At 52.2% G+C, this 22,644-nt stretch overlaps 1 protein-coding gene across 4 annotated transcripts in view; it reads right to left on the reverse strand.

Moving 5' to 3' along the window:
• PTPRE (protein tyrosine phosphatase receptor type E) overlaps positions 1 to 22,644 on the reverse strand; it is a 170,123-nt gene that overhangs the window by 19,009 nt on the left and 128,470 nt on the right. For all 4 annotated transcript variants that reach the window (XM_023559821.2, XM_064269184.1, XM_064269183.1 and 1 more), the window contains 6 exons: positions 19,746 to 19,836; positions 14,048 to 14,124; positions 13,179 to 13,215; positions 11,925 to 12,022; positions 4,066 to 4,185; positions 2,622 to 2,782 (listed from right to left, as the gene is read on the reverse strand). In XM_023559821.2, coding sequence (XP_023415589.2) covers positions 2,622 to 2,782; positions 4,066 to 4,185; positions 11,925 to 12,022; positions 13,179 to 13,215; positions 14,048 to 14,124; positions 19,746 to 19,836 — 584 coding nt within the window. The remainder of the gene's footprint in view (positions 1 to 2,621; positions 2,783 to 4,065; positions 4,186 to 11,924; positions 12,023 to 13,178; positions 13,216 to 14,047; positions 14,125 to 19,745; positions 19,837 to 22,644) is intronic.

The following is a 22,644-nucleotide window of genomic DNA, read 5'->3' on the forward strand; positions in this document are numbered from 1 at the left end:
TTTTTTCCTTTCTTACCAGACTCTGTCTTGTTACCACTTGTGAAACTGGAATTTTTTTTTTTTTCTCAGCGTCATCCTTGACATGGGTTTTCCAGGTTCTTCAAAACATGGGGTTGCCAGGAGTAGAAATTAACTTGATGACAACGTTTTTTTTTTCTCATAAGCAAGGAGCTTCTGGGCCAGGCCGGCCACCTCTGAGCCCTGGGTGTTCTGAATGGGAGGCAGCAGACCACTTGGCCAGTCTCTGCCCAGGCTCTTCGCTCCCTCTGAGATCCTGATGCCCACCCCTTGGCTGGCTGGTGCCTGCTGGTCCTAGAGGCCTCTGCAAGACAACCCTTCTTTTGGAAGCTGCCCCCCGTTCCTGGACCTGGGTGTCTTTTCCCTCCCAGTACACCCCTTACCGCCCTCCTGGGCAGGCTCCCAGTGCTGCCCTGCTGTGCCGGCCCTGCCTCTGGTCTCCTCTGACACAGAGCAGGCGAGCGAGCTGTTCTTGCTCATGGTCACCTCCCCAGCACCCAGGACAGGGCACACAGATGGCGCTCAGCCAACGTTCATGAACAAATAACCCAAAAGCCCAGGCCCCCATGTGCCGCTGCTATCAGAACTGTGGACAGAGCCCAGTGGTCAGAGTCAGGTGGCCTGAGCTTGGCTATAAGAACTGCAGATAGAGAGCCTGGGGGTCACAGTCGGGTGGGTTGAACTTGGCTTTGAGAACTGCAGACAGAGCTCAGGGGTCACAGTCGGTTGGCTTGAGCTTGGCTATCAGAACTACAGGCAGATCCCAGGGGTCACAGTTGGGTGGACTGAGCTTGGCTAACAGAACTGCAGACAGAGAGCTCGGGGGTCACAGTCAGGCAGGCTGAGCTTGGTTTCCTCTGTCCAGCTACTGCTGTATTAACTTCATTAAAAACAAAGTGATATTTTTAATGAAAAGGCTCACAACTTAGGAATTAACAGCCCCTTGTTTTTTTTTTTTTTTTTTGTCTTGTTACGGGTGGCACAGTGGTTAAGTGTTTGGCTACTAACCAAAAGGTAGGCAGTTTCCACTATGGGGAAGTTCTACTCTGTCCTATAGGGTCCCTGTCAGTCGGAATCTATTCGATGGCAGTAGGTTTTGCTTTGTTTTGCTTTTGGTCTTGTCGAGCACTTTCCTCTTTGATGGGGACGGGGCTACTGCTCTAAGTTCTTCAGCCAGTCAAGACGAATTCCCCTCACACCTCATGAGGAGAGCAGATAAAACACAATAGGCCCTGGGAGGAGTCTTTACAAAAAACAATGAACAGTAGCCTCCGCATGGACTTCAACTCCTCATGACCCCATGTGTGTCAGAGTAGAACTGCGCTGCTTGTGTTTTCAATGACTGAGTCTTTGAAGTAGACTGCCAGGCCTTTTTTCCGAGGCTCTGCTGGGTGGACTGGAAATTCTCACCTTTCAGTTATTAGGTGAGCATGTTAACCATTTGCCTTCCCTTCCACAGTGTAGAAAACTGAGACCCAAAGATAGTTAACTCATGGCCCCTAGGCTCCTGTGTGGGCAGGACACCGGGGCTCCCCTCGGACTCCCAACCTCACCGTCCCTGCCTCCTCAGCAATGAGAAACACTGCAGGAGCTCTAGGAGGAGCTGGGCTGGGGCGGGAGGCATGGCCGGCACCTTCAGGTTCTGACTGGGTGTCCACCAAGAGGACAGCCGGTTGGCAAAGGGTGCTACTTGTCTTTGTCTCAAAACACAAAATGCATGAGCTGGTCAACCAGCCGGAACTTGGGGCCTTTCCATGTGCACGGTTTCCACAGCAGAAGCATTTGCACACGTGCTTCTGAGGGGAGAGGTCTGTGCTCCGCCTCTGCAGCTTGGGATGCCCCCAGCGGATAAAACACCAACGTGAAGAATAGCCAGTGGATGCAGAGGGGGACAAAGCTAAGTGGGGACATGTTCTGGGAGAAGCGGTCATTTCGGGAGCCTACTTTTTCACAACCTAAGGAAGAACCACTGCAGTGGCCGTGGTAATGTGCTGGCCATGGTAGTGACAGCCGTGGTGGTGGTAGTGGCTGTGGTGATGGTGATGGTGGTGGTGGCCGTGGTAATGGATCTGCTCCTGCCTTGGGCACTATTCAGGGTTTGGGCACGTCTCCCAGCTGCTCAGAGCCTCAGTGGGCTCTCCTATGAAGACTTGGGGCTCCTGTAGAATCTGGTTTCCATCTGTGTCTCCTGGGGGGCAGGGCCTGGGGGTTCTCTGTGGGAGGAGGGGGCTATGTGGACTGGCCGAGCCCCATGCCACCACCAACCTGGGCCTCTCAGCTTTATCTGTTCTCCACATGGAGGTCCCCCTAGACAGCAATGGAGAAAGGGGTTTGCTGACCGTGGAGTGAGCAGAGGCTCAGTCCCCTCCACCTCTGACTTCTGTCACTCTCTGGGGTCCCCAGAACTGCCATTTGGTAAAGGTGCATGTGTGCTCAGATGGGGCTATGCTCTCATGCCCCTGCCTGCTCCTCTCCCCCTAACATGGTCCACGGGTCATATGGGGCAATACTCTCACACCCTTGCCTGCTCCTCTCCCCCGACACGATCCACCAGTCGTTAGCCCTCAGAGGACAGTGGCCCACCCAATGCCCAGCTTGAGTACCTGCAGTGGACAACTATGGGCCCAGCATGCGTGGGGTTGAGCGTCCTCACTTTCTTCAGGAACTTCAGCATTCCGATGGGTGTGAAAGGCACCCCGAAGTCGGGCCAGCTGGTGAAGTGCAGCTGGGAGACCAGCCTCGGGGCTTTGCAGCCATCAGGGAGCTGCGGGGACAGGCACCCATGAATGGATGTCAGTCTCACGCACAACCCCCCTCCCCCCCCAGCATCTGCTCTGATGATGCTCAGATGGCTCCCTGTCCCCAAGGCTGGGGCAGCCACGGTGCATGTGGGTCGGGGCGGGGTCCCTGAGACAGGAGAACCTGCTGCAGATGGTGCTATGGCTGCTTGAGGGGGCAGCGGAGCAGGGCCGGGGGCACCTGCCACAGTCCAGGCCAGGCTGGCCTCGAGTCAGAAGCCACCCCCACAGCTGGTCTGAGGCTCACAGGCCCACTGGTGGGCAGGCTGCCGTGCCCATATGCTTGGGATGGGACCCACTATGCCTGTGGTCCTGCCGCTACTGACAGCACCTCCTTTCACTCTCAAATTTGTCTTAATTTTGAAAGAGATGATGCGGTCGGCCTACTCACACCCCAGGCTGCCTCAGGGCTTCTTTCAGCTTTTGCTCCTCAGAGTCTAGGAGTTGGTTCTCTGCTGCCCCAGCCCAGGAACTATGAACGAAGTACTTGGAAGTGCACGTGTGTGTGTGTATGTGTGTGTGTCTGGGAGAGAGGCCATAATAAGAATGATAAAGTTCATCCTTTTCCCCTTATTGCTCTGGCTTCTAGGAACCTCAGAGACATAGTTTATGATTAACTATGCTAATCACTCTATCTTTGATGCCTGATAAAACAACCTTCTGCTTTCCTACAGTTTTTTATAGCTCTTAAATTTTGATTTCATCTGCCTTGTACACAGACATATTTATTCAAGACAGCCTTAAATCCTTTTTGCAGGGAGCTAAATTTTTTTTTTTTAAAGGAAATAAGTATGAAAAATAATGAGGGAGTTGCAGATATAATTTAAAAACTGTTGAAAGACCTGGATTCCTGCCTCACAATTCTAGCATGCTACAGGGAGGGGACCTTCAACTTCCATGCCCCCCAACTGGCTTGGCATCCTCCTGGGGAAGCCCAGAAAGGCCCCTGGGGCCAGGAGCTTCTAGGAGCTTGTATCTTACTCTGCAGACTCATGAACACCTGTCTCAGGCCTACCTCTGCTGACTCACATCTACTGCCTACTCACGTCCACCCACCCATCTCTGCTTGGCCACATCCTCCACCCTCCAGCCACAGCACCATCCCCTCCACCCCCGCCACCTCAGCTAGAACCCTGGCAACACTGTGGGTACAAAGCTGTTCGTAGTAGAAAACATACAAGCGCATTAACCATTGACATTGCGAGCAACCACAATGACCTTTCCCGAGTCGGTAATTCCAGATGCTTACGGACTGGATGCAGAACTTCCTGATGGTGTAGTCCACCAGGACCACGCAGTCTTCCACACACACGCGGATGTTTCCGTATGTCCAGCAGCCCTGGTCCGGCCAGTACTGATGGCACTTTTCCTACAGAGGAAAATTTAATAGAAATAACCAGGGCTGCAGGGGCCTCTCCACTACTGCTCCCTACCACACACACAGAGCACTGGTGGAGCAGTGCTTAAGATCTTGGCTGCTAACCAAAAGGCTGCCAGTTCAAATCCACCAGCTGCTCCTTGGAAACACCATGTGGAAGTTCTACTCCATCCTATAGGGTCGTCATGACTTGGAATAGACTTGAAGGTAATGGTTTACCATCCACACAGATAAACCCACCAGCCTCACAGATAAACTCCACCATCCTCACAGACAAACCCACCACCCTCACAGGCAAACCCACCATCCTCACAAACTCCACCACCCTCCCAGACAAATTCCACCATCCTCCCAGACAAACTCCACCATCCTCACAGACAAACCCACCGTCCTCACAGGCAAGCTCCACCATCCTCACAAACTCCACTATCCTCACAGACAGACCCACCATCCTCACAAACCCACCATCCTCACAGACAAACCCACCATCCTCACAGACAAACCCACCATCCTCACAAACTCCACAATCCTCACAGACAAACCCACCATCCTCACAGACAAACCCACCATCCTCACAGACAAACCCATCATCCTCACAGACAAACTCCACTATCCTCACAGACAAACCCACTATCCTCATAGACAAACCCACCACCCTCACAGACAAACCCACCATCCTCACAGACAAACCCACCATCCTCACAGATAAACCCACCATCCTCACAGACAAACTCCACTATCCTCACAAACTCCACCATCCTCACAGACAAACCCACCATCCTCACAGATAAACCCACCATCCTCACAGACGAACCCACCATCCTCACAGAGAAACTCACCATCCTCACAGACAAACCTACCATCCTCACAGACAAACCCACCATCCTCACAAACTCCACTATCTTCGCAGACAAACCCACCATCCTCACGGACGAACTCCACCATCCTCACAGAAAAACCCACCATCCTCAAGGAAAACTCCGCCATCCTCACGGAAAACTCCGCCATCCTCACGGAAAACTCCGCCATCCTCACAGACAAACCCACCATCCTCACAGGCAAACCCATCATTCTCACAGACAAATCCACCATCCTCACAGACAAACCCACCATCCGCACAGACAAACTCACTGTCCTCACAGAGAAGCTCACCATCCTCACAGACAAATCCACTGTCCTCACAGAGAAGCTCACCATCCTCACAGACAAGCTCACCATCCTCACAGACAAACCCACTGTCCTCACAGAGAAGCTCACCATCCTCACAGACAAACCCACTGTCCTCACAGAGAAGCTCACCATCCTCACAGACAAACCCACTGTCCTTACAGAGAAGCTCACCATCCTCACAGACAAACCTACCATCCTCACAGAAAAACCCACCATCCTCACAAACTCCACCACCCTCCCAGACAAATTCCACCATCCTCACAGAAAAACTCACCATCCTCACGGACAAACTCCACCATCCTCACAGACAAACTCCACCATCCTCACAGGCAAACTCCACCATCCTCACAGACAAACCCACTGTCCTCACAGAGAAGCTCACCATCCTCACAGACAAACCCACTGTCCTCACAGAGAAGCTCACCATCCTCACAGACAAACCCACTGTCCTTACAGAGAAGCTCACCATCCTCACAGACAAACCTACCATCCTCACAGAAAAACCCACCATCCTCATAAACTCCACCACCCTCCCAGACAAATTCCACCATCCTCACAGAAAAACTCACCATCCTCACGGACAAACTCCACCATCCTCACAGACAAACTCCACCATCCTCACAGACAAACCCACCATCCTCACAGGCAAACTCCACCATCCTCACAGACAAACTCCACCATCCTCACAGACAACCCCACCATCCTCACAGGCAAACTCCACCATCCTCACAGACAAACCCACCATCCTCACAGACAAACCCACTGTCCTCACAGAGAAGCTCACCATCCTCACAGACAAACCCACCATCCTCACAAACTCCGCTATTCTCACAAACTCCACCATATTCACAGACAAACCTACCATCCTCACAGACAAGCCCACCATCTTCACAAACTCCACTATCCTCACAAACCCACCACATACATAGACAACCCCCACTATCTTCATAGACAGACCCTGTCATCCACAGACAAATCCCGCCGTCCTCACAGACAAACCCACCACCCAGACAGCCCTGCCACTCGCATGGACAAACTCCCACCATCCTCGCAGACAACCCACACAGACAAACCCGTCATCCACAAGGATAAATGCCCACCATCCTCACAGACAAACGGCCTCACTGACACACAATAGGTTTGGGTCAAGCACTTCTCGGAGCTGCGAAAGAGCCCGGCGAGTGTGTGGTTCATCTTATTAATGGGGTAACTGAAGCTACCCCACAGGTTACAGGCAGACCTGAGGCTAGGGCCAGAACCCAGACTTTCTGATTTCCATACCAGTGATCTCTCACTTATTCATTCACTCACTAATTCCACAAATACTTGTTGTGTCTACCACTTCAGAGCCAGGGAACCCGGACCAAAAGTGCCCCTTGGGCCAGGCTGTATTTACATCACGCTCCCAGGGAGGCCTGCTGCCCAAACATTACCCACCTTTTGTCTGCTTGGTCCTGCTCTGCTCAACAAGGGCAACTGGGATCTGGCTGACGCCACCCTACTCATCAAGTGTAATGAACCCGTAACCACCTCAACGACCCTCGTTTTTCTCTAACGAGGCCCAGGCTGAGCTGGGAGTGTGCAGAGGACAGGCACACTCCATACACAGGCCTACCCTTTACCTTCCCTCCCTCCAAAATACATGCGCCCTGACATATGGGCTTTCATTCCCATGGCAACTCCAGCACCTAACCTGTAATATCTTTTTAACTTTTTTACAGTTGCCTTTGAGTCGACTCCGACTCCTGGCAGTGACCCCACACATGTCAGAGTAGTACTGTGCTCCATAGGCTTTTCAATGGCTGATTTTCTGGAAGTAGATTGCCAAGCCTTTCTTCTGAGACACGTCTGCGTGGATTTAAACCTCCAAGCTTTCAGTTAGCAGCTGAGTGCATTTACTGTTTGCACCACCCTGGCTCCTGGCCCATAGTAAGTCCTTTATAAATATGGACTTCATAATGGAATGGAGACCCATTTAAGGGAACAACAACAACAAAAAAAAGATCTGCTTAAGAAGCCCTAGAGAAATCTCTGGTATTTAATAAGGCTTCTAAACATGTGACTATTAATCCTAGAAACTGTCAATATGTGGTCAAGTCTCAAATATTAATAATCTTAAAAACAAGAAGCATCCTGGTTTCACCAGAGGCCAGCATCCCTGGGACAAACCTCCCATCCCTACATCCAGCTGTGGCTGATCTGCTCCTCACAGAGGCCTCTTAAGTGTACGGCGGAGCATCAGAGGCCTAGTAGGGCCTGGTTTGGGTGAGTCCCAACCCTCCTCAGGGCCTTGGCAACCCTATCCTGCTTGAAAGATGCTGGCACTAGGGACCTGAGGACCATGAGGTAGGGTGTTTCTAAGACAGAACAGACATCTCCCACCAAGCTGGCCCTTCCTTTCATTCTGTATGTCAACACCGTGTTCTTGCCCTCGTACGGAACATGCTAGAACAGTCTTCTAACTGCCCCCTCTACCCCCCACCTTCAACTTTGATTTCGTAGAGTGAGCTCAGCTCCTAAAGCACAGCTCATTGCTGGAAGCCCTCCAAGAGCCTCTGCCGCTGGCTCTCAGCTCCCAGGGCTCAGGCTTTATGGGTATTCTCTCTTTTTCTCTCTCTCCCTCTCTTGGCCGCCTTGTCTAAGCAGTGGGCATCTATCCCTCTCTCCACCTCAGATCATGAGACATGAGTGCTCTGTTTCCCAACATTTAGCCCAAGATGTTGAAGCCAGGGAGATGGACCACGAAAGAAGTGTAAGCAATTCCGAGAAAAGGAACTCGATTGAGAAACAGTTTCTTCTAAAATGGTGGAAAGCAAACTGCAGAAGCCAGGCCGCCCTAAGTCACAGGAGTGGAAAGATCCCGTGGGAGGTTATGAGACAGGTCAGAGAGAAAACGAGAAGTAACATAGCAACAGGATGCAGAGGTGACCATGGGGTTCTCTGAATCCCACTGGTCTACATGGGACTCATTGTAGTTTGTATTTGGCGCTGGTCACAGGGGACCCTGTGGTCCCTTTGCCATAGCAGGGTTCCCCCAGCATCTGCTCAGAGCACGGAGTTCTCCTCCACAGGCTCTCCAACGGAGGTATGACCGTTAATTCTAGAGTCCACGTGGCTGGGCTGTGTTGCCCCGTAGTTTGGTCAAACCCTAGTCTAGATGTTGTTGTGAAGCATTTACGTGGGATGAAAACAGATGGCCTTATGGAAAGCAGATGACCTTCTGATAACGTGGGTGGGCCTCATCCAGTCAGTTGAAGGCCTTAGGAGGAAAGTGAGTGTTTTCCAAGGGAGGATTCTGCTTCCAGGCCATAAACAGCCATTCCGCGGGAATTCCCCTTGTTCTCCCATTACCTGACCGATGGATCTTGGACTTGCCAGCCCCTGCAATGACATGACCCAATTTCTCAGAACTAAATCTCTCTCTCTAACGTATGTGTGTGCATTTAGATATGGTTGTTGTTGTTAGTCGCTGTAGCGTCACTTCTGACTCTTGGCGACCCCATGTGTACAGAGTCAAACTGCTCCCTAGAATATTCAATGGCTGTGACCTTTTGTGAGCAGATCACCAGGCCTGTCTTCTGAGGCACCTCTGGGTGGATTTGAACCACCAGCTTTCAGCTAGTAGTCAAGTGCTTAGCCATATGCACCACTCAGAGACTCTTCTCTCTCTCTGTACATACACACACACACACACACACACACACACGCCTGTCTATATATTCACATACTCGTTGCTGTTGAGTCAGAATGTATAAATACATATACACATACATACACATGTGTGGTATGGTATATGTATAACATATTTATACGTATGTATGGTATATGTGGAAACCCTAGCGGTGCAGTGGTTAAGTGCTACAGCTGCTAACCAAAAGGTCAGCAGTTCGAAACTTCCAGGTGCTCCTTGGAAACCCTACGGGGCAGTTCTACTCTGTCCTGTAGGGTCGCTATGAGTTGGAATCGACTCGATGGCAGTGGGTTTGGTTTTTGTTGGTTTATGGTATATGTACATAAGTATGTGTGTGTGTGTATGGAGCCCTGGTGGCGCAGCGGTTAAGAGCTCTGCTGCTAACCAAAAGGTCGGAAGTTGGAATCCACTAGCCACTCCTTGGAAACCCAATGGGGCAGTTCTACTTTGTCCTATAGGGTCTCTCTCTGTGAGTCAGAATCGCCTCGACAGCAATGGGTTTGGTTTTTTTTCTGTTTGTTTCTCTAGAGAACCCTGACTAAGACAGGAGGGTTAGGTCTCTGTGCCCGGGAACCCCCACTTCCCACCTCTACTCTCCTTCCGGTGACAGAGGGTGACAAGTCCTTGCACGGTGACAGGGGACGCCCTCCCCAGCCCTGTCCCAACTTCCTTGAAAACAAAACAAAAACCCTACCCTGCCCCCTACCGGAAATGGTGGTTAGAGGCCTTTTGCTGTGCTTTTCGGTGTGGAACTAATTAGTGATGGTGACCCTGTGGGGGCCAGAACTGCTCCTGGCCTGCCCTCCTGGGGGGCCCTGCCCCCACCTCACCACAGCAGCAGCCAAGAGCCACATGCTGGGCCTCTTTACATCCCTCCCCACCCCCAGCTGTGGTCACCACCTGAGGCCTGTCACTTCCATCTCAAATGCAGCCCCTCCCCAGGGTCCTGGCCAGAGCACCTGACTGCTGTTGGGAACGGGCTGGTACATCCATGTGGCTGAGTGGCCAAGGACAGAGGTGACGTGCAGCCTTCTCTGGGGCCCAGGCCTGGCCATGAGCTGTGCCTCCAACATGTCAAGCCCTATGCAGGGGCCGAGGAACAGACATCTCCCTCCATACCAGCCCTTCCCCTCATCTTGCGTGCCACACCGTGGTTTAAGCCCGCATGCTAGAATACGCCAGAACATGCCAGAACATGCCAGAACATGCCAGAACAGTCTCCTAACTCCACCTCACCACCAGCAAGTCTCCCTCAGCTCCTGGTTTCTCCTTCATGTTGTGGAGTGAGTTCATTCCTAAAGCACAGGCCCTGCTGACCCCCCCACCCTCCAGCTCAGTATCCAGCCCTCGGCATTCTGGCTCTAGCCCCCTGTTTTCTGCATTTCTCATCTCTCCTTCCTTCTGCCCAGGCTGGCGTCCCAGTCTGGCCCCAGAAATCCCTCACCACACCACAAACGCACCACCTGCCCGGCCTCTTCCCTCCCTGGATCCCGCAGAAGCCCCTTCATCTCCCAAAAGAGCCTCCCCACCCCCTCCTAGCTCACCCTCCCAGACCACTGCCCAAGGACAGCTGCTCCAGAGGTGGACTCCTACTCCCCACTTCTTTGTACCTAGGAACTGCCCTCGGGCTGTGTTCCGGTCTGTTCTGTAGGGGCTGTGTCCCCTGAGCTAAAGCATGAAGGGTCCGAGGCAGGGAAATGCCTCTGGCCTTGGCACCCAAGTCTAGCCAGGCCTGTCCTGGCCTTCATGTGGCTGTGCCTGAGCCTAGAATGTTCATCCCTCCGGGCCCCCACTGCCCTGGTGCCTTTCTGCTATGATTTATATCACCTTCTGGTGTGTTCTAGGGAGTCCTGGTGGTGCAGAGGTTAAGAACTTGGCTGCCAACCACTGGCAGTTTGAATCTACCAGCCGCTCCTTGGAAACTCTATGGGGCAGTTCTACTCTGTCCTATAGGGTCGCTATGAATTGGAATCGACTTGACAGCAGCGGGTTTGGGTTTTTTTTTTGGTGTGTTCTACATTGATCTGCCTTCTGCTTTGTGTCTGCCCTTCCCAGTGGGACACACAGTCCACGAGAGGGCAGGGCCTGTGTACCCCCTTGCTGCCTGCACCCTGGCTGAGACCCTGTAGCTGGAACAGTGCCTCCAGCATGGCAGAGACTCAGGACCATTTGTTACATGGGAGTGAGTCCCTTCACCTGTCTTCTATGGAGGCGTCTATCCTTACAACCCACACGCAGTGCTTTTCGAGTTGGAAACCAGTAATTAAAAGTATTTGGAGGAAAATCAATATTCTCTCAAGAAACCTTGCTTGTCAAATGCATTTCCCTAATCTGAAGAAGAAGCGGTAAATAATTCCTGTGTAGTCTGAGGCCCACCACATTGCCACGCGCCCCCCCACCAACTCCATTGATCCAACCCCAGAGTTAGAGCTGGCTGGTGGGCCAGGACCACCCTCAGCTGAAAACAAGAAACTACTGCATTATTTTTATATCACAGACTAGAAGAGTGAGATATGAGGAACCCAGAGGATTTTTTTCAAGATAAAGACATTGTAAGTCACTGGGTGGAGCCCCGGTGGCGCAGTGGTTAAGAGCAACAGCTGCTAACCATTGGCACTTTGAATCTACCAGGTGCTCCTTGGAAACTCTATGGGGCAGTTCTACTCTGTTCTATAGGGTCGCTATGAGTCAGAATCGACTCCATGGCTACGGATTTGATTTCAGGCAAGCCACTGGGTATTGCTTTTATTTTCCTACAGTAATCAGACGGGAGGGCAATAGAAAAAGGAAGTGGTCAGAACGCCCCTTCCCTTGCTTGCAACAGCACTGAAAGGAAATGGCTTCATGAGTCAGAAGGGGGCAGGCTCACCTCTTTCCTCTCTTTCAGGTTAGTCAACATGACAATGGTTGCCGATTTTTGTTCCCAGATCATCCTCCAAAAGTCATTCACTGTTTCCTGTTTAGGTCCTGCACAGAGAGGATACTCCCTAAGTCAGAATACATGCAGAGAAGTCTGGGGCCCAGCCCTGCCACCCTGGCAGCTGGCCCCTGGCCCCTGGGATGGCTGTTCTCCTCCTTCTCCCAGGCACAAAAGGGATGATGGACTGTGACATTTCCTGCCCCGCTCAATTCCAGCAAGCATAGAGGCTGGAGGGACCAGTGGTTCCAAGCTGCTGCCCTCCCGCACTTACCCTGGAGCTGAAGAATCGAATCCAGTTTGGGGTATTACAGTCAGAGGGAATAAAGGGTTATTCAGAAGGGAGTTTCCAAAGCTAGGTGTCAACCTGTTTGTGGCCACTGTGGGTGCTTGTTAAACTTCAGGAGACCAGGCTCCACTCCACCAGTGCTGAATCAGGACGGATGTATATGTGTGCGTGTGTGTGTGTGCATGTGTGTGTGTGTTTGTGCGTATGTGTGAGACAGAGCTGTAGGCATTCCCATTTTCAGGATTTTGCTCTTCACATCCACCACAGAGCAAAAGCATTTCACCTGTCCTGCCACCTCTGAACACAACGTTTCTTTAAAGCACTTATGGGCCACTGGTGGCCTGTGTGTGTGTGTGTCTGTCTGTCTACACACATGTATGAACGAACGCACCTCTGGCATGTCTGCTGACCCCTACTTATCCATGGCATTGGTGCCCCCGCCCTGGATTCTGTCTGCCCTGAGCACAGGGAGAAGCATGTCCTCCAAACCCCCTGGTCTTCTGAAGCCCTGTTTGCAGGGTGGACTTCATCATCGCACGTTATAGCCCTTCTCCAACTCTAATGCATGAACGAATGCCCTGGGGATGCTTCTTACGATGGAGGCTCTGCTTCAGCAGTCTGGGGTGGGCCTGAGAACCTGCATGCCTGACCAGCCCCAGGGGATGCTGAGGCTCCTGCCCCATGGACCCCTGCTGAGTAGCAAGGCTCCTTGAGATGCACAACACCTTTGAATTCCTCCTGCTTAGAGACACCAACTTCAATCAGCAGTAATCAAGCAATGCGTACAGAGCTGAGAGCGCTTATACAAAAGAACCCGTACAGAGCCTCAGGATTGGTAGTATCAGAGATGGCGAGAATGGCCATCCACGTCATTTTACCAAAGGAATGTTCAGAAATTAATTGAATATCAAGCTTACCTTGAGCAGCTATGAATTTATTCTTTTCTTTGTACCCCTAGAGAAACAAAATCAGATTTAGAATTTTTTCAGGATTATCTTCGCTGAAAGAAAAAAAAATTATATTAGAAGAGTAATCCATATTCATTATCATTATGGAGAATTTGGAAAACACAGAAAAAAGTGAAAGAAAAAACTCGCCAGTAATTTTAGAAATAACAAATGCTATTTCAGTCTGCTCTCTCTAATCTTTTTCTGCGGACTCCTTCCCAGACACACAGACATTTACATATTTTTAATTGGGTTCATATGCACAAACGCTTTCATATCCTATTTTTAATGAGGATTCTCTAATTTATATTCACTAATCCTTTAAAGAGGAAACCCTGGTGGCGTAGTGGTTAAGTGCTACGGCTGCTAACCAAAGGGTCAGCAGTTCGAACCCGCCAGGCGCTCCTTGGAAACCCTATGGGGCAGTTCTACACTGTCCTACAGGGTAGCCATGAGTCAGAATCGACTTGATGGCACTGGGTTTTTTGTTTGGAATCCTTTAAAGTTCAATTAAAATGAATCCTTAGTTCTCCATTGCAGATGGTCTTACCATCATTTGTTTAGCTGGCTCTCTCCGCCTCACTTTGTCAGTCATATAAACAATGCTGTGATGAACATCTTTGTGTGTTCTTGGAGATAAATCCCTAGATGCAGACGCTAGTGTGAAAGGCCTGAGCGCTTTCCATGCTCTTCGTGCTTGAGACCAAACTGCCCAGGAAGGATACGGCAATTTCTACTCCCGGCTCCGGAAAAGAAAGTGCCACTGGTTGGAGCCTATAAGCCATACCCGAAAGGTGTGTGGTTCGTGCTGAACGAAGGAACGCAAAACTGGGACTTACGTCTATGTACGAAGCGTTAACATAGTCTGAACCGGGAATTCCATCCACTTGGCTCAAAATCACCCGGGAATGATCATCTGGGGAAAAAAGAGTCCACAGTGTCAGGCTAAGTGACTCACACCTGCTCTGTAGTTCATCTAAAGCATCAAGCCCTGCGAGGACTTGACTGCCTGTGTAAGCGGTCATGGTCGTGGTCACGGTCACGGTCATGGTCATGGTCATGGTCATGGTCATGGTCACAGTCATGGTCATGGTCATGGTCACGGGGGTAGAGACATTCTGGTAAAGCATCCCCATCTAGAGGCGGAGCATCGGTCTTTATTGACCACTGTGTCTTGGCTTCAGGATAGGACCAGGCCCCAAAGAGGTGCTTTGTAAAGCCGGTTGAATGGACAACAAAGGTAAGAAGCTTGGTGTCCAGCAGTGGGGGCTGCTGTCATCACAGGGAAAAGCAGAGTGAGCTGGAACTCCTATAGTTCGATGGCTGTATTTTCTGAACCCTAAATGGGGCTCCGATGCTGGCACGCGTAAGTGCACTTTGGAGGGCCTCAGGCAGAAGGACCAGGGTCAATGTACTACCCCAGGCTTCCCAGGGAAATGTCTAGCATGGCTCTGGGGACAGGTGGGCATTGGCATTTGATGTTAGTGGGCTTGGGACCCACCCCCTACAGTTGACCTCTAGAGCTGCAAGGAAAGCTGGGCTCAGCCTGGAAGGTTCCGGCCTGCTGCAGGGACAGTTCTCCCGGGGTGGCGGGGTGGGGAGGGTGGACCAGAGAGTCCTCTGTGTGTGAGTGAACTATCTGTGTGACCGTGTCTGAATTGTGTGAATGTGTGTGTTTCATGAGTGTGAGTATGAGAGCAGGTGAGTGAGTGTGTTAGTGTGCATTTGTTTAGTATGAGTGTGTGAACTGTGTGCATGTATGTGTGAGTATGTGTTTGCAAGTGTGTGAGCATGTGTATGTATGAGTGTGAGCGTGTGTATTAGAGAGTATGTGTGAGTATGCATTTATAAGTGTTAAAATGAGTGTGTGAGTGTGTGAATGTGTGTAAACATGTGTGGGGGTGAGTTCATGAGTGTGTGTGTCTGTGAACGAGTATGTGTGCATGTGAGTGTGACTAAGAGTGGGTGAATATGTGTGTGAGTGAGTGTATTTGTTTGAGTGTGTGTGTATGTGAGTGTGCGAGAGTGTGCATTTGTGAGTGTGTGTGAACATATTCTGGGCAGCTTCTGGCCAGACCACATTATGGCCTTTGTGGACCTCTTTCCCCATAAAAAAACATTAAACTTCTGTTTTACGACTGTGTTGGTACAAAGAGGACTATAATCCAGGCTGATTTATACATATACTTTTTGATTTTACAAGAAATTAAAGCATGTTCATGGTCCTGGCCCTGTGCCCCCTGTGCTGACAAAGAAGTGGGCTCACCTTCCCGAGGTTAGAATAAGAGAGGACCATGCAGGTCCGGCCCTGGCCCCAGACGGAGCGCAGCCACATCGGGGGTCATTTCTGCTTACCCAGCACGGAGCCTGGCACACAGTCGGTGCTTAGTACGTATTTACTGAATTCATTATTAATCACCATGTCCTCGTCCCTGCTTCCCCCAGCTCTCGGTCCCCACAGAGGGTATGTTTGTGGTGGGAAGCCCTGGCAAAGACCCTGAAACACACGTAATTGACCTCACATTTACCAGAGAAGCTTCTAGGGGCTCCTGAGCAGGCGGCCTCAGCCAGCTGTTTTCTGGACGTGGTCTTGCTGGACCAGATCTACCCTAGAGAGGGAGATCCAGCAGAGCTCCCTGGGACAGCCACAGCACAACAGGGCCTTCAGGGGTCAGATGCCAGACTCACAGCCCGGGGGACTGGCCTCAGACCCCCTGTTCATCCCCCCACCCCCAGTTCAGGGCTGAGAACACAAGGAGGCAGTAATCACTTTTGCTGAGCACGTACAAAGCTGGTTGAAAATAATTTGAGATAATTTGCACTTTGAGGACAGCTATAGAAAAGCAGAGGGCAAAAAATAGCCTTCTAGTTGGATTTAGAATCTTGTCATCTCTAAGAGCTTCCTGCTTCTTCTCAAAAGTCACACTTCACTTGTAAAATGTTATTTCCTAAAATGACCAACCTTGGCACTTTTCCAGAAAAGAGGGCATTTTCTTGCCCCCACCGGGGGTCCGTCCACAGGCAGAAGTCCAGTCCCCCAGATACCGCGAGGGTCTGGGTCCCTGTGCTCAGAGCTCCCCCAGCTGCATGCACAGCGGCGCTCCGGAGCTCCAGCGCATCCTGTGGGTCTCTGCCCTCAGCGTGGGGAGTGTCCGGGGCTGTGCGGGGTGGGGCTCTCCCTCCTTGCATGAACGCAGGGGCTCTCACCCCCTGGGATGGGGCAGCACCTTGGACCCCAGGAGTAGGCTCAAGCACCCCCTGCACAAAGGCCCCATAGTCCAGTCCCCCTCTGCTGGGTGACTGTTCAATTTAATCCAAGCCACCCCTCGCTTGGCCTTGCCTCTCCTGACACCAGGCGGCAGATGACCCTAGCCGGTCACAGCCAGGGTGCAGCCCACGTCCTGAGTGCCAACACCGCCCTCTATAAATGTCTCCCACAGCCACAGCCCAGCCCAGCCTGGCAAGTCCCCAAACCCTGTGGTGCCCACACGGCCACGCCCCCGGTGCATCCCTGCTCAGTAGGGAGGGGCTAGCCAAGACCTCTGTCTGGGGCTGGGGAGGTAGAAACACTTGTTGGGAATCACAGTACAGTTCCATTAGTGCAATAAAGGTCCATTTGTTTCCCTGGCCTGATGTATAGGACATAGCTGGGAAAAGATTTGCTGGTGGTAGGGCTGTCCATAAGGAGCCCTGGTAGCACACGCATTAAGCACTTGGCTGTTAACCAAAAGGTTGGCAGTTCGAAACCACTCAGCAGTTCCATGAGAGAAAGACTTGGCAATCTGCCCCCATAAGGATTAAGCCAAAACCAAACCTATTGCCACTGAGTTGATTCCGACTCCTAGCAACCCTACAGGACAGAGTAGAACAGTCCCAGAGGGCTTCTAAGGCTGTAATCTTTTCAGAAGGAGACTGCCACATCTTTCTCCTGTGGAGTGGCTGGTGGGTTTGAACCTCCGACCTTTCAGTTAGCAGCTGAGCACTTAACCAGTGAACCACCAGAGCTCTTTAATTCTCATTAACCAAACCAAATCCCTTGCTGTGGAGCCAATTCCGACATAGTGACCCTAAAGGACAGAGTAGAACTGCCCCATAGGGTCTCCAAGGCTATAATCTTTACAGAAGCAGACTGCCACATCTTTCTCCCACAGAGTGGCTGTTGGGTTCCAACTGCTGACCTTTTGGTTAGCAGCCGAGTGCTTAACCACTGTGACACCAGGGCTCCTTCTGTGAAGATCACAGCATAGAAAGCTCTATGGGGCTGTCACATGGGGTTGCTATGAGTCAGAATTGAGTCGAAGGCGCCCAACAACAGTGCGACCTATTACATTTCATCTGGGAGGGGAGTGTAGGTCGTTCCTATACCAGGCCATTGATTCTGCCACACTGAGGTCCCACTGAAACCAAAACCTGTCGCTGCCCAGTCAATTCCAACTCACAGCGCCCCTATAGGACCGAGTAGAACTGCCCCATCGGGTTTCCAAGGAGAGGGGTGGTCTTTTTGGTTAGCAGCAGAACTCTTAACCACTATACCACCAGGGCTCTGAGGTTCCAACGAAAGAGTAAATACTTTTAATTAGCAATGTAAATACCCCTTTTGAGTGATAGAGGACTTAGTGATTAAGAGAGAAAATGCAGGTAAAACAACAACAAAAACCATACCAAAATGTGCTGTGGAGCCATTCGGACTCATGTCGACCCTGGAGGACAGAGTAGAACTGCCCCGTAGGGTTTCCAAGGAGCGCCTGGTGGATCTGAACTGCCGACATTTTTGGTTAGCAGCGGAGCTCTTAACCACTGCGCCACCAGGGTTTCCAATGCAGGTAAAAACCAAAAAACCAAACCCAGTGCCGTCGAGTCGATTCCGACTCATAGGCCCTAGCAAATGCTTGGAGCTGAGTCAGCCCTCAACGCATACTTACATGCAAATCAATGAATAAATCAAAGTAATTAATTAAACACACCGATTAATTAAACTAATAACTGATACTAATTTCCTAATATCTTGGTTTTTACTGAACATGTTATCTCAGTGACCTCTGCCTTCTTCTCTCGTGGTCCTTCCGTCCTTGCAGGTGTCCAAGCCACACAGGCTGCCTCATCCCTCAGCTCCTGCATCCAGTCCAGCAGCAAATCCTGGGGACTTTCTCTTCCCTGTGTGCCCAGAAGCCAACCACCGCTCCAAACCGCACTCCCAGCTCAGCTGGGCCATCACAGTGCCCTCCTGGCTGGTCTCCCCGAGCCAGTCTTGCCTCCCACAAGTGAAAGGCCACTGAACTCACTTCTCCAGTTTTAATAGGATCACAGGCTCACAGCGGGTTTTGTAAAAGCCACATATAAACATGCCCTGGAGGACGGGGGAGAATTGTTGCCATGAATTGCTGACCATACACTGACCATACACATTGACGGACCGCAGCCCCTTTTGAACACGGGCAGAGGGGCTCAGTTCTAACCCTAAAAACGCAGCCAGGAGCAAATGTGCTGAAGCCTGTTTCTCTGTGAAACACTGCCTGAGGGGGACGCCCTGGAAAGAAAGAGGGACCTGAGGGTCAGGGGTCAGACCTGAGCTTGGAGGAGGCAGGGTCCCCAGAAGGGAGGGGATCTTGGGGTCAGGAGTCAGACCTGAACCTGGAGGAGCCCTGTGGGCCTGTATCCTATTAGCCCCTTGGCAGGGCCCAGGCTGGGCAGTGATGTACCATGCTCCTGGGCTGGGTCTTACAAAGGGTCCAGGGTGCCCGCGGGGCTTGTCCTGGCGCTGAGGCCGATGTGAAGGGTGGCCCCAGCAGGTCACCCAGGTGGCCCTGGCACAGATCTGCCCCACAGGTCCTGCTCTCTGCCCCCTCTGCACCCCACCACCCTGGGCCACTTTTGCTGTCAATCAGGTTGATTCTAAGCCTTCCACAAAGCTGTTGAATTCCTACAGGTCTGTATTCTATCACTTCTATCCTGGTTCAGGAGCCCTGGTGGCACAGTGGTTAGGAGCTCGTCTGCTAACCAAAAGGTGGGCAGTTCGAATCTACCAGCTGCTCCTGGGAAACCCTATGGGGCAGTTCTACTCTGTCCTATAGGGTTGCTCTGAGTTGGAATTGACTTGATGGCAATGGGTTTAGTGTTTTTTTTTTTTTTTTTTTTTTTTAATGCTGCCCAGGGTTTCAGAGGCTCTGGGGCTTCACTGTTTGTGGCCAAGAGCACCGAGCCCACGGGAGGAGCGCTGCCAGGCCTGATCCCACAAGATGGACTCTGCCTGCTGGCACATCCCTGCCCAACCCCACCCACCTGGCCACTAGACTGCCCAGGCCTCAGCAGCGAGGACAGGCTGAGCTGCCAGGAGCAATGCAGGCTGCCCATGCCCTGGGCAGGAAGACCACCCTGGAGACCCAGGTGCCAATGCTGAGCAGCGATGCTGATGCAGGGGCCCCACCCCTGAGCGCCCAGAACCCTTATGCTCACTGTGCAGACACAGTCACAGGAAGCTGCAAGGCAAGGCCCGCTTAGACCCAACTCCCTGATCACGTAAAACAGTAAAAATCTTACTGGGAAGGATGTTGGGATATCTGTTTTTTTCTCGGTTTTCTTCTTTATTCGCCAGTTCAAAAGTTCCTTGTATGTGTCCAGATGGTAATGACTAGAAGAGAATGAAGAGTCAGCATGAAACTTGATGAACTCTAACGCTGTGCTTCTATCAGCTTCCCTGCCTAGGGCAGATCAGCACAGCAAGTCTCTGGACAAACTGCCTTTGTCCACCCAACTCTGCTTTGGACCCTGCTCCAGGCCCAGGGCACAGGAACAAAGGAGACACCAGCCCCGTGTCCCTCTGTGCTCTTTGTCTATGGGACCAACATATATGTGGACAAGGTGACAGTCTCCATGAGCTGGGCCCTGAGCTGCACAAATCAGGGACCTGCCTGTGCACCCCACCATACCCTTGGGCCCACAGGTTCTAACCCAGAGCAGGTGCATACCAAGATGGATGGACGGACCAAGACAGAACTCTGGACAGAGATGGGGGAGCAAGAAGGTGGGTGGGGAGGTGTTAAAAGGGGGTGCTGTGACTTCTGCATCCATCTGCAGGATGAGAGAACGATCCAGGCAAGGTAGAAGGAAACTTAGATTTGATCCTAACCCTCCTTAGGACACAAGGCATGCTCTGTGAACCACAGCATGTTGAAAATGTGGGTGCCCAGGCCCTGCCCTGGACCTGCTGAACCAGCCTGTGCATCTTACCAAGATGCCCAGGTAAGTGTGTGCACACCGGGCTTTGTTGAGTACTGCCCTAATCCCCTCTTCAGTCTAGAAGAGGAAGCTGAGGTGTGAGGCCCGTAACCCCGGATCCACCCCGCAGGGCGGGAGCTCACAGTCCTGGCTTCCAGCTCTTTCCAGCACCTGGAGCTGCATCTGACTGTGGCTGTCCTCCGCTGCCCTCCTCAATATGCTCAGTGATAGGATCCCTCCCTGCTCAGGAGAGCCCTTTGCCACTCACAGAGAGAAGAGCCTGTGAACCCCCAAATCATGCCCTTGAACATGAGCCCGACCACTGGCTGGGCCCAGGGGCCACTGGGTGTCAAGTAGTAAGCAGTTATTTTTATCGATGTGCCAGGCTCTGTGTGATGAGCAGGCCATCTGCTCTGGCCTTCACAGCATGTCCAATAGATGACCCTAGGATCACCCTATTTTCTAAGGAAGGAAACAGGAACCCAAAGGGGCGGCAGACTTGTCCTGGGTCACCTTTGCAAGCGTGGGAAAATCTAGGCTTCTGTGAGTCCCTCTGTCACAGGAGCTCAGGACAGGGCTCACAGCACAGCCCCATCACAAATCCGCCCTGTGCCCAGCTTTGCCCACCCTTTGGGTCCCGCTCACCTGACCTGCCACCACAGGGTGCCCAGACCTGCCCTCCCAGGGCCCAGAGCTTCTCCACTGCAGACTCAGCCTCTGCTGGCCTGGTACTCACCGCGGGCTGCAGCCCACCCTCTTCCCATGGAACATGAGGGCGCAGGCAGAGCTCTGCCAGGTGGGGCTGAGGGAGCAGCCTGGCCAGAGCCTCACCTGGCTGACCGTGGTGCTGGCCCCATGCCCACCTCCAGTACCGGCTCTGCCTCAGTCCTGCATTCTGCTTCAGCACTGTTGTAACATGACCTTCTTGACCTAGCCTAAGGAGTCCCCGGATGGCACAAACTTGGCTGCTAACCAGAAGGTTGGCTGTTCAAACTCATCCCGAGGTGCCTCCAAAGAAAGGCCTGGCGATCTGCTTCCGGAAGGTCACAGCCATTGAAAACCCTATGGAGCAGTCCTACTCCGCACACACGGGGCCACCGTAAGTCAGCATCGATTCAGAGGTGTCTAGTTTGGTTTTGACTTAACCTAAATGTTCTATCTGTGGTAAAATTTTAGAGCCTTCTTTTTTTTGAGCCCAGCACTGAACATAAAAAATGAGAAGCTCCGTCTTTTCGGGAGACGAGGCTGTGGTGGTGGGGTGGGTGGAGGAGTGGCCTTGGGGTCTGAATTGAGGAGAGGGACCTGGCCCTGACTCCCTGGCTGCTGGGCCCCCTGCAGCTGCCCAGGACTGGAGGCGGGGCAGTGACCCCCGATCCCTGGGCTGCACAGACGGTCAACTGAGGTCAGGGAGACAGGGCCTCTGTCAAGCACATGGACTGACCGCTGCCTGTTCTGGGCCTGGTGCTTTCTTGACTGTCAGTCTGCCCTGCCCAGGGACCCCAAACCTCTGAGGTGCTCAGAAGGCACAGTGGAAATGAGGTACATACACCTGGGAGGGGGCCGGCCCTGCAGGGCCTCCATTGAGCCTTGCCTGGAGTAACTGGAGGATAAATGTCTTGAGATTGACTTAAATGGGCTGAGGAGGGTTGGTTTGGTGGTTCGAAGTGAGACTTCATTTTAATGGGTGCAGCACCCCCTTCCACAGTACTGGGATGAGGGGGGAGGTGTGGGCGGTTGTGCGGGAATCCACGCTGCTTCCAGCAAGCTGCGAGGGCCGCTCTGTTGTTTACTGGCTGGGTCCCCTCCTGCTGAACACCCCCTGGGCATTTCTAGACACCTATGATTGGGTCAAAGGAGCCTTGGTGGTGTGAACCGAAAGGTTGGCGGTTCAAACCTCCCAGGCACTCCTCGGAAGAAAGACTTACTGATCTGCTGCCTTAAAGATTACAGCCTAGGAAACCCTACTGGGTAGTTCTACTCTGTAACATGGGGTAGCTATGAGTCGGAATCCACTCAACAGCAGTGGGTTTGGTTTCGTGTTGAAATAAACCTGCTGAGAGCCTCCCTTCCTAGCAGGGCCCTCGCCCACTGAGATTTAGTCTAGTTTCGCTTCTCCTGTTGCTGGTGGAGTGGAGACTGCAGAGAGCCCACATTGGCGGGCGTCATCCTGACGCCGGCAGCCCCCGAGGGCACTGTGCGCAGACACAGGGCTCCCTCACAC

Source organism: Loxodonta africana, chromosome 16 (genome assembly GCF_030014295.1).
Source record: "Loxodonta africana isolate mLoxAfr1 chromosome 16, mLoxAfr1.hap2, whole genome shotgun sequence".
Lineage (NCBI taxonomy): Eukaryota > Metazoa > Chordata > Mammalia > Proboscidea > Elephantidae > Loxodonta > Loxodonta africana.